This window comes from Pteropus vampyrus, unplaced genomic scaffold (genome assembly GCF_000151845.1).
Source record: "Pteropus vampyrus isolate Shadow unplaced genomic scaffold, Pvam_2.0 Scaffold95, whole genome shotgun sequence".
Taxonomy (NCBI): domain Eukaryota; kingdom Metazoa; phylum Chordata; class Mammalia; order Chiroptera; family Pteropodidae; genus Pteropus; species Pteropus vampyrus.
In genome coordinates, this window is record NW_011888876.1 from 3590368 (window position 1) to 3602994 (window position 12627).

At 37.6% G+C, this 12627-nt stretch overlaps 1 protein-coding gene across 7 annotated transcripts in view; it reads left to right on the forward strand.

The window, feature by feature from the left end:
- Positions 1–12627, forward strand: part of MAPKAP1 (mitogen-activated protein kinase associated protein 1) — a 238846-nt gene that overhangs the window by 65578 nt on the left and 160641 nt on the right. For all 7 annotated transcript variants that reach the window (XM_023533068.1, XM_023533070.1, XM_023533071.1 and 4 more), the window contains one exon: positions 5158–5306. In XM_023533068.1, coding sequence (XP_023388836.1) covers positions 5158–5306 — 149 coding nt within the window. The remainder of the gene's footprint in view (positions 1–5157; positions 5307–12627) is intronic.

The following is a 12627-nucleotide window of genomic DNA, read 5'->3' on the forward strand; positions in this document are numbered from 1 at the left end:
CTAGAAACTTGCTGAGATTGAAGTTTGATTTTTGGTAAGAATGTTTGGTACATGCTGATCTGTACTTCCTGTTGCATCTTATTAGGAAACATGAAATGTCTTTTTGTCTTTTTTGACATTAAAATTGTTGATGGAATCAGGTGTTGTCCATCCATTATTAAGTTACTCCCATCAGCTTTTCATCTAATGGTTTTTGTAGCCATTGATGGGCATTACCTAAATGTATTATTTCATTAGGAGTTGCAAAGTAATGATTTCTAATTTTATCAGTCTATCTTCATTTATTAATTTGTTTATGTAAAGAAGTTTTCCTAATCTATTATTTGGTTATCCTCAGATATAGTCCCTACAAGGAAGGCAAGACAAACACTGATTTTTTTCCCATTTTTAATGGTTTTCAGAATGAAAAGAGTTTGTTCTCTAGTATCCTACATAGATGACCAATGAGGGTATTTTCCTTTTGTATCTTTATGAGCTCTTGTGTTTTTAAAGCATATTTTATATTTTTCATTTCATTGTAGTTGGGTTTTCTTTTTTTAATGTAAAAATTGTCAGTTTTTATCATGAGTCCCTCCATATTGGCTTCTAACTTTTTTTGACATAATTTCAGTAATCTTTCATAACTTTCTTTTTTTCTTGTGTGAGAAGATGTTCCAGGCTTCTCTTACACATTTCCTTTTGCAAATCGGGAAGCCATTTCTCCAGGGGCTCTTAGTTCTTTTTACTGTTCAGTGGCATTAAGAGACCCCCAACTTGAGCTCTAGGATTTGCTCACTGGATTGGTGTTTTTCCCTTGTAGACCTTTCAGGGAATAGAGCTCAGAAGAAAATAGATTTTTAAAGAGAAAATACACTGTGAGTTAATGCCAATAACTTCTATTCAAATTTAGGATTACAGTGTTAACTTTAAAAATTTTATGTTTATGTATGTTTTCTCTTACACAGAAAACTTGGTTCCAGAATAGAAATACCGATGTCATTACTAACAATATGATTACTAAAAACAGTTTGGGTTTTTTTTTTGCCCTTTTGATAATGTTTATTAGGAAATGTACAGTCAAATTGCTATGTGATAAAGTTACTTAAAATAATTCCTCTTTGTAGTTAAACCGTCAACTCAATATTACAATATTTAATTCATTTTTCTTTATTTTTAGATTGCACTTTTAATTTCCCTTAATAATATGAAACATTTACATGGTTCCAAAGTTGAATACACAAAACAAAGTAAAATCAAAAAAATCTAGCTTAAATTCTTTTCTCTCCCATTCTTCTTGTAGTCATTATTAAAAAAGGTTTTGGTTTTTCTGTCCACTTAAAACTACATATAAATATATTTACATTCCCATCCCCTTCTTTTTAGATTAAAGATAGCATATTATATACACTCTTTTACAACACTTTTTTCACTTAGCAACACATTCTGAAAATTACTCTGGTGAATGTATAAAGATTGACGTCATTTCATTTTATAGCTTCCTTGTACTCCATAGTATGGATGTACCATAGTTTAGCCGCCAGTCCCCTGTTCATGGATATTTGATTATTTTCAGGCTTTTGCTTTTGCAAAGGGCACCATAATGAATTGCCTTATATGTTGTGTTGTGTTTTTTGTTTTTTGTTTTTTCGTTTTTTGCCAGTGTATTTAAGATTAGAATCCTGGAAGTGGTATTGTTGGGTCAAAGGGTAAGTATGTGGCTTCCTTTGTTATTGCTGCATTTTCCTGCATAAGTGTTTTGCTATTTTGCATTTTCTCCAGAAATATACAGAGTGCCTATTTCTTAGCCTTAAACTTTTAGATTTTTGCCCATCTAAAAACGTAGTATGGTACCTCAATATAGTTTTAATTTGTGCATCTTTTATTATGAATGTGATTGAGCATCTTTCCATTTCTTTAAGAGCCATTTGAATATATCTTTTTCTGTAGATATTTCATATTCCTCTTGTATCTTTATGAACTCATGGGTTTTTAAAGCATATTTTGTATTTTTCAATTCATTGCCATTTTTTGGGGTGGAGGTTGTTTGATTTTTGCAATGTCGGTCAGTGTTTTTTCTACTTTTAGAATCTTTATATATCAGGAATATTAACCTTTGTTGTTTCCTTATTTGTGTGTGTATGTTTGTGTGTTTGCTTTGCTAATTTTTTTCCCATACAAAAGTTTGTTTTTATTTTTATGTGATAAAATTTATCAAATTTTTTCTTATTCTGAAGTTTTTAACTTATATTTTAAAAACTTCGTAGTGGTTGGGGTGGGGTTTGGGGAGGCAAGGATTAAAATAAGATGACTAGTTTGAAGGTGGTAATGATCCAGCCTTGGTAGCTGTCGGTGGTTCTGAATATCTTCTGAAGTTTTGTTGATGGAGAGCATGCAGGCTGTGAGATGGAGAGAGGAGTGGGGATGACTCCTAAGTTTTTGGCCAACAGAATTGAGAGCATAAGGTTGTAAGGGGCCAGGGTTAGGGGAAAATCGGGGGTTTGGGTATGGACTTGTAAAATTCGAGGTACCTATTGGACATCCCAGTGGAAGTGTCAGGTGGAAAGTTGAATATATAAGTGCAATTTTGGGGAGTGTGTAGGTCCAAGAATAATCATTTGGGAGTTTTCAGCATATAGAGGACATATATTTAGGTTTTCCCTTTTAACTTATTTTTTATTGAGATATGCTTCACATATATTGATATGTAGAGACATTACATGTACAGTTTAATGACAGACATATACACCTGTGTAACTAGCATCTTAATCAAGTATAGAGCATTTCTATATCCCAGAAAGTTTCCTCTTGACCCTTTTTAGTCAGGCTACTTCCCAGAGGCAACATTGTTTTGATTCATATGACCACAATTTAGTGTTGTCTCTTGTGGACGACATTTAAAACATAAGGCTGGATGAGGTCACTAAGGGTGTGACTGTAGATAGAGAAAAGAAAAGGTCCAAGGACTATGCCTGGGGGAAAGCCAAAGATGGAGGGAAAATGCGGAGGAGAAGGAAGCAAGGAGTCTGAGAAGGCAGAGGCTGAAAGTTACAATGGGAACCAGATAGAGGGGAGTCTTGGAAACCAAGTGAGGAAAGTGTTTCAAAAAGGAAGGAGTGATGATCCGTGTCAAATGCTGCCGAGGGGTCTTGTACAATGAGAATTAAAAAATGACCGATAGATTTAACAACAAAGGGATCATCAATGACCTTGATGAAAGCTGCTGTGGTGGGGCTCTGGGGCCTGAGTGCCTGGCTGCAGTGGCTTCCAGTGAATGGGAGGAGAGCAATTGGACAGCATGGACACAGCCGTTTTGAGGAGCAGAAAAATAGGGTCGTAACTAGAAGGGAGTACAGTGAGATCAAAGGATTTTTTTAAAATGAGCTGTATTTCCATATCTTTGTGTACTAATGCGACTAAACCAGTAAGAGGGAAAAACTGAAAAAGGAAGAGAGATGGAGAGAATTGCTGGAGTGATGCCCTTGAATCTACTAGAGGAGTTGGGACCTAGTGCCCAAAGGAGGGGCTGGCCTGAGAGAGGGGCAGTGGCCGTTCAGCTCTGGTAATAGGAGGGAAGATCGATAGAAGTGCAGGCGAGATCATGCAAAAGTTCTTTTGGATGTTTCCATTCCTCTGTGTAGAAAACAAAAGAGGAAAAGGGAAAGTGTCAGAGGTTGAGGAGAGAGGTCTAAGTGTGAACTAGCCTGTGAATGGAGCAGTTAAAGCATCATCACCTCACACCTAACCCTGCTGGTTAACAGTTGTGTAGTTTCGATAAGTTACTTGTGTTTGCTATACCTCAGTTTGTTCGTGGAGCTAGTAGTAACTTATCTCTTAGGGCTGTCCTGAGGACAAGGTGAGCAAACACCTAGCATTGTCCCTGGCCCATGGTAGCTATTTAAAGGATCATTCCTTTCCAAAGAGTAGCAATAAAATTGTTAATAGATTACAGATAGAATAGTATTTCTAATATTTAAAAAGAATTAGGTCCTTTTATCCTTGTTTGCCACTTAAACTTATGGGAACTCATTTGATAAACTTGCCCCACTAGTTTGTTGAAAAGATAGTTTTGGTTACATTTTTTAAAAGCTGTAAGCGATCATTTCAGAGTTCTGTTTGATCTCTTTCAGTTCAGTTTGGCTATACTGAAGGGTAGAACAGAGCTGAACCTATTCATTGCACATTTTTAGATCTGAGATCGATTTATTTAAAAATTTAAGTATGAAATTTTCTAATCACAAAAAATAAAAAGAGAAACGTAATGAATCTCCATGTACTTATCAAGTTACTACCTTAAATAATTCTCAGGTTAATTTAGAGAATTAAATGATCTTTGAGAAGATATGGAACTAACTTGTCTTGATTCACTAATGAATAGGAGTTAAAGATTCTGATTCAATAATAATTTAATCTAAATTCCTTCAGTCATTATTTTATTCATTGATTCATGCAACAAAATTTATTGAGAGTCTACAGTGTTCATTAGTGCCTAATGGCTAAGAGTGCACATCTTAACTCTGCTCTTTACTGGCTGTGTGGTGCAAGGCTAATCAAATATTCTAAGCTTTAGTTTCCACATTGACAAAAATTGAGATAATGCGAGTGTCTCCTTCACAGGCTTGTTTTGAGGAGTATACATGTTACTGTCTTTCTCCTCTTTCTCCCCTTCATCTTTGTCTTCCAGATTTTTGTGCTAGGTGTCATTGTAGAGTGTGTGAGAATTGAGACGTGAACCTCGACCGTGAAGAACCAGAATTCCGAAATCGCACAATGATAGAGCCAGGAGAGATCGTCATAGTTATCTAGTTTGACAAACCCAGAAAGATTTAATGAAGTTTCCAGTGTTACACAGCTTAGCGGGAAAGCCAAGCCAAAGCTCAGGTCCTCTAGCTGCGAATGCTTTTCTTGAAGAATGGTGCCTTGTCGGTTTGTCTGCTCTGCCTCTCTCCTTAAATCCTAGTCCTTCTAAATGGACAGTCCTGACCTGCGTATTTTAAAGCATTGTGCCTTTTCAAGGCGCAGACGCCGGTGTGTGTGAAGCTTTTGGCACACATTAGGTCTGAGTGCGTCCCTGGACTTTCCCTCCTTAAGCGTCTAAGGAAGATTTTTTCAAGAAAGTGGGCAGGCTGTCTCTCCGTGTGTAATCACAAAGATGTTTTTTATCTTCCTCTTATATCACAGCCCAGGAGCTAAGGTCACTGTTTGAAAAAAAGTCCCTCAAAGAGAAACCTCCAAGTTCTGGAAAACAGTCCATATTGTCTGTACGCCTGGAGCAGTGCCCTCTGCAGCTGAATAACCCCTTTAATGAGTATTCCAAATTCGATGGCAAGGTAAGTAAAAATGAAACTTTGTCTTTTAAGTAAAGCCTCAGTCAAGTGGAATTCCTGTTATTATTATTGTTGTTATTGTATTTAGGGTTTATAAAATGACTCCGTAATTATAGAATGTCACTCACATTTTCTGAGTCCAAGAATATTAAAAGGCCTGAATTTGGGCTCAATGTTGTTTCCACAGTAATATGTTTAGGAGGATTAAAACAAAAACAGTCCTGAGATATATGTGTCTGTACTTTTTCCCCCTTTTTCCTCTCTTAAGTGTACTTGGGTTAGTGAGATTGTGATTAATCAAGGCCTAATTGTGTTGGTAAAGCCTTGCAAGTGGTTCTGGGAGGCAGTTAGCATTGTCTTGTCTGATTCTTTATTATAACTGCAGAAATTTTGAGGTTAGAGCTTCATTTCAGAATTCTAGGCCATTGCTTTGCTTGTCCATATTTCGTTGTAGGGAATCTTGTTTGACACTTTTTACACAGGATGACTTTATCTTTTAATGTTTGTTGTAACAATTTGCAATTGTAAAATTAAAGTTTATTTTCCTTTTAGAAAAATGGCCACCATTTTAGGTAGAATATAGTTCCGTATATGGGCCCCCCATGCCCATTTCCCCACCATTCTGTGTCTCTGTGCTGAGCTGGGCCTCTTTCAGGAGACAGTAGCCGTTGATTTATATATTTATTGCCATTATGTTTGCTGTCTGGCAGTGGCGTGGGGGTGCTGAGTGATAGCTTGTTGCCCAGAGGAGTTGTGTTCAATTTGTCTTATTTCAACACCATTGCAATTAATAAATATATAGCTCTTTGCTTATGTTTGCATTTTTCATGTTCAAGTTCTGGTTATGTGCTGCTTCTGTCAGTTGTCATCTTTGAACAAGAAGATGTTTTCTCATGGCAACACTTTGACCTCATACATTGCAGTATATTTCCATAGGCTTCAGTGAACATGTGTGGCCACTGGCACGTGTGGTCATTGATGTTGGTGGGGAAGGGGAACAAGAACTAGAAACAAAATGTGTGAATAAAGATACTTCTATGCTCAGGAGTTTCCTCCAGAAAACATCTGAAAGTACTTTTAGTAAATTAGAGATTGGACTGATATAAAGGTTCTCTTTTAGAATGCCCCTGCTGCTTCTCCTGTTTCTTCTTGTGGAAAGTAGCAAAGAGAAGGAAGGATCCCCCTAGGGGACAGGAATGTCAGCCTCTGGAAAATGGCAAGTTGGACTGTCGAGGATTTTTTCGTAAATACTACAATTGATTCATTTAGATACGTGAGAAGTTTTGGGGATTAGGTTACATGATTGGAATTTATTTGCTTCCATTGCCTGAAATCATGTCATTGTTTGAGGATGTAATTGCTACAACAATTAATATGTGCTAATGCATTGAAACCCACAAAATAGCACAGCTCTTTTAAAATATTCTGGAATTCTCATACCATTAGATTGTTTTATAAATTTAGGTTTGAATTTGTCATAAGGTTGTGGCCTCTGCTTGATATATATTTAACTTCTGAAGTAACAGGAAAAAATTTTTTTTTAAAATGTAAAGAAGCAGTTTCAGTCACAAGGAATTATTTTTGCTAGATGTGTGTTTACACTAAAAGCTCTGGATGCTTTTGTCATTTCAAGTCTGTTTGTAATCAGCAAAGAATGTGAGCATGGGGCAGTCACCATTACACATTGATTAAGAAAGATTTATATATCTATAAGTCTATCTTGTGATGAGTTGCTATTTTATTATTGTCCTACGTATTACAATTGCTAAAATACAATTAAACCCTTGTTCTCATCTATTATTTAATATTGATGCATTTGGCAGATATGTAATGAAAGTGGCTAATATTTGAAGGATATTGTACTGTACATATTAAATTAGTCTTTCTTTATCTTTGTGAAATGCATCAATATGATCTTCAATGACATCTCAATGATTAATAGAGAATTATACTTGAGTCAAGCCTTTTTGTAACCCAGAAATTAAAATGACTATTCAAATAACACCTCAAAATGATCAAATTAGCATTTCGTGATTGCATAATAATGGGATTGTAGTAGTTATAACAGCACCATGGCTGCCTCTGGAGTTAAGATCATGTCAACCCTTTGATAACAAAGCCTTTTCTATGAGAGTCGACTTTAATAATTTCCAGATTGATTCTTCCCATAAATCATTTGACATTCAGCACTAAATTTTTGTTGCTGTTGTAACTTAAAATTATTTTATTTTTATTCAGCTCATATTTAAGAAGTGAACTGTGTTCTGTTTTAATGATTCAGCGTCTCGTCATTGAACTTAATGTTATTTGCCTCAAATGTAAAGGTTTCCCATGTACTTTGATAGTTCTATTTTTTTTTTTTTTGCAAAGGTTTGTTAAAGCCGCTAAAATATGTAGTTTTTTTTTCCCCCCCTACAAATATTCACAATGCTTTTCTTGGGAATAACATTTGCCTTATTTACATAATTAACTGAGTTGCTTAGGTCTCTTGGGCAAATGGTACATAATTGGGGAGAGAAGGGGACAGGGAAGAGTTTGGGGTCTAATTAAATATGCTAAAAAACTACTTAATTATGTATTTCCTCAAGAGACTAGCTGCTGTGAAATCCCCCTTAAGATTAAGCTAGCATTAGATTTGAAAAAAGGGTTTTGTGTTTGATATGGCTTTACAATTACATTGTAGTTAAGCTGGCACATCTAGTGTCTTTAACGGTTTGTGCAAACGGGGTTGTTGGTTTTAGTGATTCTGAGGGTAAGCATCTCTTAGCTATTGTGCTAAATTAAAGCGAATACTTTCAAATGATTTTTGGTTCCTGTAGCTGGTTAATAAATTTATTTTTTTAAATTGTGGTTGGTTAATTTCTTGAAGGCATGCAGTTGAGAGGGAAGGGCTGTAGTTAGGCATGTACCTTGCTGTAATTTTGACAGTTTTTTTGATCAAGTTTATTATTATGTTCATATTATTTCTTTGGCAAATTGGTGATGCTCTCTGTGTTATGTTCTAATTTCATAGATTATTAGTAACTCTGTTTATTGATCATTTGAAAAAAGTCCAAAATAGATCGCAAGTGGTTATATAGGGAATGCTAAGTTGGATAAGGCAGAACCAAGCAGAACCATCTGCCCAGGTTCTTCGGGCTTATTGAAAACAGGACCTCTGAATAGCTTCATCGACAAAACAAAACCTCTGTTCTAGAGGATGAGACAGTTGGAAACTTCCTGTGCCAGTCCTGTGATTTCCCTGTATGTGGGCAACGTTGGGTGTGACAAGGAGTTGATTTGAGGTGATGAGGGAGGGGTCTCTAGGGATAGGCAGTAAACATTCAGCGCTGATTTAAGTGCCCCTAAATATGTGGACTTCTGCCCAGTCCCTCTACCTTTTCGAATGAGGTCGTGTTTTAAGTGTCTCACCCTTTCCTTTCCATGCATTATCACTTACTTGAGAAGCTTTTCCTAGCATATCATCAGTATTTTTCAAATATTGTCATCAGTAGAGCATCAGAAGTTGAAATGCCCATTACCTGTCAGTACAGTTACTAACAAAGAAATGGTGCTAATTACCAGTCGTACCATCTGGGTCAGGTTTTTTCACCTCTCCAAACCTCAGTTTATTTACCTATGAAAAGTTTTTTCCTCACAAGGCTGATGAGATCATCATGTCGGATAAAATACCTAGCGCAGTGAGCAGTGTTATTTGTCAACAGACCTAGTTTGTGATAAGAGCTGAGTTTGAATCCTGACTCTACCACTTATGGTGTGACCTCAGGCTTATTCTTTTTTCTTGAAGCTCCAGTCCTCATATGTGGAATGAACTGATGACAGTGTATCTTCTTCATGAGGATTAACTGAGCTAAAACTGTTTAGCAAGACACGAAGCGCATAGGAAGCACTCAACAAATACCCCACTTTTCCCTTTCTCTCTCCGTAAAGGTTGGGGGCGAGTGAAGCTATCTCTCCTCTGTGCTTCATTAGATTGTTGACAGGATGGAGTGAGAGAACATGTGCTCTTAAAGCCAGGAGTTTAGGTAAGCATCGTTAAACAAGATGTGCAGCAGACTGGAGGAAGGTGGCTTGTCTGTTGAAGTCCAGGGAGTCCAATGGGGTTTTGGCCTTGAACTTTAAATGGAAAGGTTAAGACCAGTAATTACTTACTCCCTTTATTATTTGGCAATGGCCAGTTTTTAAACGTCAGGTGAGAAGGCAGTTTCGTATTAGTAATTGCTTGGCAGTTTACTCAGATGTTAAATATCTTACTTATTTGACTTAGATAAATTCTACTCTAAATATAGGGAGAATGTTTGCCTTGACAAGCGTTTAAAAAGGCAGAACCAGTTCTGGTTCATGTAGACAACTGTGACTTTGATTATGTTAACTTGTTAGAAAGTAACCATATCTCTGTTAGAAACTGTTTTAACAGGGAAGCTGCAGAGAGCATGGGGGAAGGGATAATTCATGAGTGCTAATTGCTTGGCTGTTAATTTTCATAAGTGTTGATAGAAGCAGTTCCTTAAATTAAACTTTGTTTAAAATGTATCAGGGGAAATATTCCACAATGTCGAGCCTGAAGTGAAAATTAATATGAATGCTGTGGCAATTAACACATACTGGTTAATAGCTTTTAGCAGCATTTTGGGATGATAGTCCTTAAATACATTTTTGCATGCTGCTCTTGTTTCAGCATTGTTCCAGTCTATGTCTGGATAATTATGAACAAATGTTTTCTACAATCATTGGCATTAAATAGCTCTCTTCAAAGAAAGTCACTTAAAACTTTGCAGAAAAGCATGAAGCCACTGAAAAATGTTGCAAACTCGGAAAAGGTCAGCGGACTGAAATGGTTTTTTAAAAATTGCTTTGTAAAGGAAAATGCTCCCCTTCCGAACTTGGAATATTTGCTGTTTTCATGGGAATGGTCCCCTCTAATATGTTAAGCTACTTTAGCTTCAGGATCTCTTTCCAAAAAATTATAACCTGGACTTTTTAGTGCTAGTAATGTTTCTAGACAGCAGCTTCTTACTGCTGCCTGAGCTGAGGCATGGTGTTGGGCTTTAGAGTTTGCTACTTTCCTCTCCAGCCTCTGAGTTGGCCAGTGCACCCTACCCCCACCCCCCACCCTAAAGTGGCTGAGAAGTTGGCTGCACAATAATCTCATTACCCCTGCCCCTTGGGTTCACTTGCTTAGTGCTCTTTAAGAGACAAATCTAAAAAAAGAGATAAAGAAATCTAAGATGACTGTGTGTTTTGCATAGGTCCTGTTTGTCTCACTCTTCCTCCATTGGCTTCATTTCACAAACCTTTTTTAGTAAAAGAGAATAAAGTCCCAGCATCGTTTTAGCGTTATTCTCTTGACAGCTTATTTCTGTGACTGTGTTTTGCTAGTCGTCTTTTTCATAGACCAGTTTTTATTAATCTGCTGTTTCTAAAGGAAGGTATTAGAATTTCACTACCTTTTTACACATTGTTATACTAATAGAAGGGCCAATTTCCTTAATTTAAAAACAACTTTTATGAGATTATTTCCCCCTTACCATTGTATTAATGCAGCTGTTCCTGTTGCTGGCATTATGTTGAAAATCCCAAGGGGAGACCAGAGTTTTTGTCTGGATGATATTCAAAAAGAATTTAAGTGGGGATCTTAACAACAAAGGACAGTCGCAGTTTTACTTTTCAGCATCCTGCTCTGAAGTTAAATTTTCAAGGCTGTGAGTTCTTAAAGCTAGCTCATTCCATTCTGAGCTCTTTTCTCCTAGATCTCATTTCTGCAGTTTATTTTGAACGCAACCAGTCTCTGGTGGCTTCTTCTGGTTATGGAGTCATCTTCTAGAAATTCCCATCAGATATAGGAGTCACCATTGGCTTTAGAGGCTTTTCAGAGGAAGGCAGAATTTTGCAGTGGAGAGAACACGTTTGTCAGACTTGAGTTAGAATTCCAACTTTGCCATTTACTTGCTGTGTGATATCGGGCAAATCACTTTGCCTCTTTGAGTCTGTTTTCATCTATAAAATGAGGTTAATGATACTTACATTAAAGTGTTATAGTGAGGATCTAATGAAAATGGGAAATGTGTAATAGCAAAGTGCACGGTACATGGCCAGTGCTGAGAGATTAGCTTCCTTCCCTTTACCACATTGCCGTTTATTTACTTCATGTTTAGAGAGGGCCTACTATGTACCGGGCATTTTTAAGTAAAGTCTGGATACAGTGGTGAGCAAAAACAGACCTGGTTTCTGACCCCATGGAGCTTCTTCTTTTGGCAGGTAGATGTTATGTGAATAATCAACTAACTAAATGTAAAATTGCAATTATAGTATAATCACAGCTAATTAATTACCAAGTTCCAAGAGAGGTGCTTGGGGCTTTGAGAGCATTATCATAGGAGCCTCTGACCTAGTCTGAGGGGTGTCAAGGACGATGTTAAGTAGGTGAAGGTGGAAGAGAAAGGACATACCAGGGATCCGAGGCTAGGGGGAGTGTGGAAGTTGGGAGGAACTGAAAGGCTATGTGGCTGGAGACCCCGGTAGCCAAACCCCAGTGTTTTCCCTTAAGTCCACCTGCCTGTATGCACTGGCCCAAAGGAATGCATGAGCAGGAGTTTATGCTATAGAAAGAAAAAATAGATTGACATCGAATTGGCCAATTCAGAGATGGAGAGCTCATGCTCTACTAACTCCACCAGGGCGTATAGGTTACAGATTATATAAGGCAAAGTCTCAAGGCACTGTGGTTAGGGGTTTAGGGTCGTGTTGGGAGCTGATTGGTTGGAGATGAGGTAAGGGTAATAAATCGTTTCTTCAGGTCTTGAGGACAGTTCTGAGGGTCATTCCATTCAGGGTTCGGGAGCTGAAACATAGCTTAGGTCAAATGTTATCTGTAGCCTGCCAGAGGTCCCATCCTGTGTGACCATTAGTCAGGTCTGGGTTACTGTCTTCTGCTGCCTTGGGGGGCGGGGAGAGGCTAGGCTCTGGGAGGTAGGGGGTGAGGGAGAGAGAGAGAAAATGAAATTAAATTTAATCAAAGTCATAGGGCTCCTTGGTTTCAGCCCAGTGTTGAGGTAGAGTGTGGTACAAGGTGAAGTTGAATCTGCAGGGGCAGACCAGGTATGGCTGGTAGACATGTCATTGGAAAGCCTTCAACAAGTTTAAATGAGGTTCAGTGATTAGATTTGTGTTTTGCAAAGATAACTGGAGCCACACTGAAGAGGATACAGCTGAGCAAGGTTTGCGAGGACAGAGAGAACTTTTTGCAGGATCAAGAAACTTTTTGCAGTGGTCTGGGTAAGAGAGATGGCAACTTCGGCTTACTTATTGGTGAAGGAGAATGAAC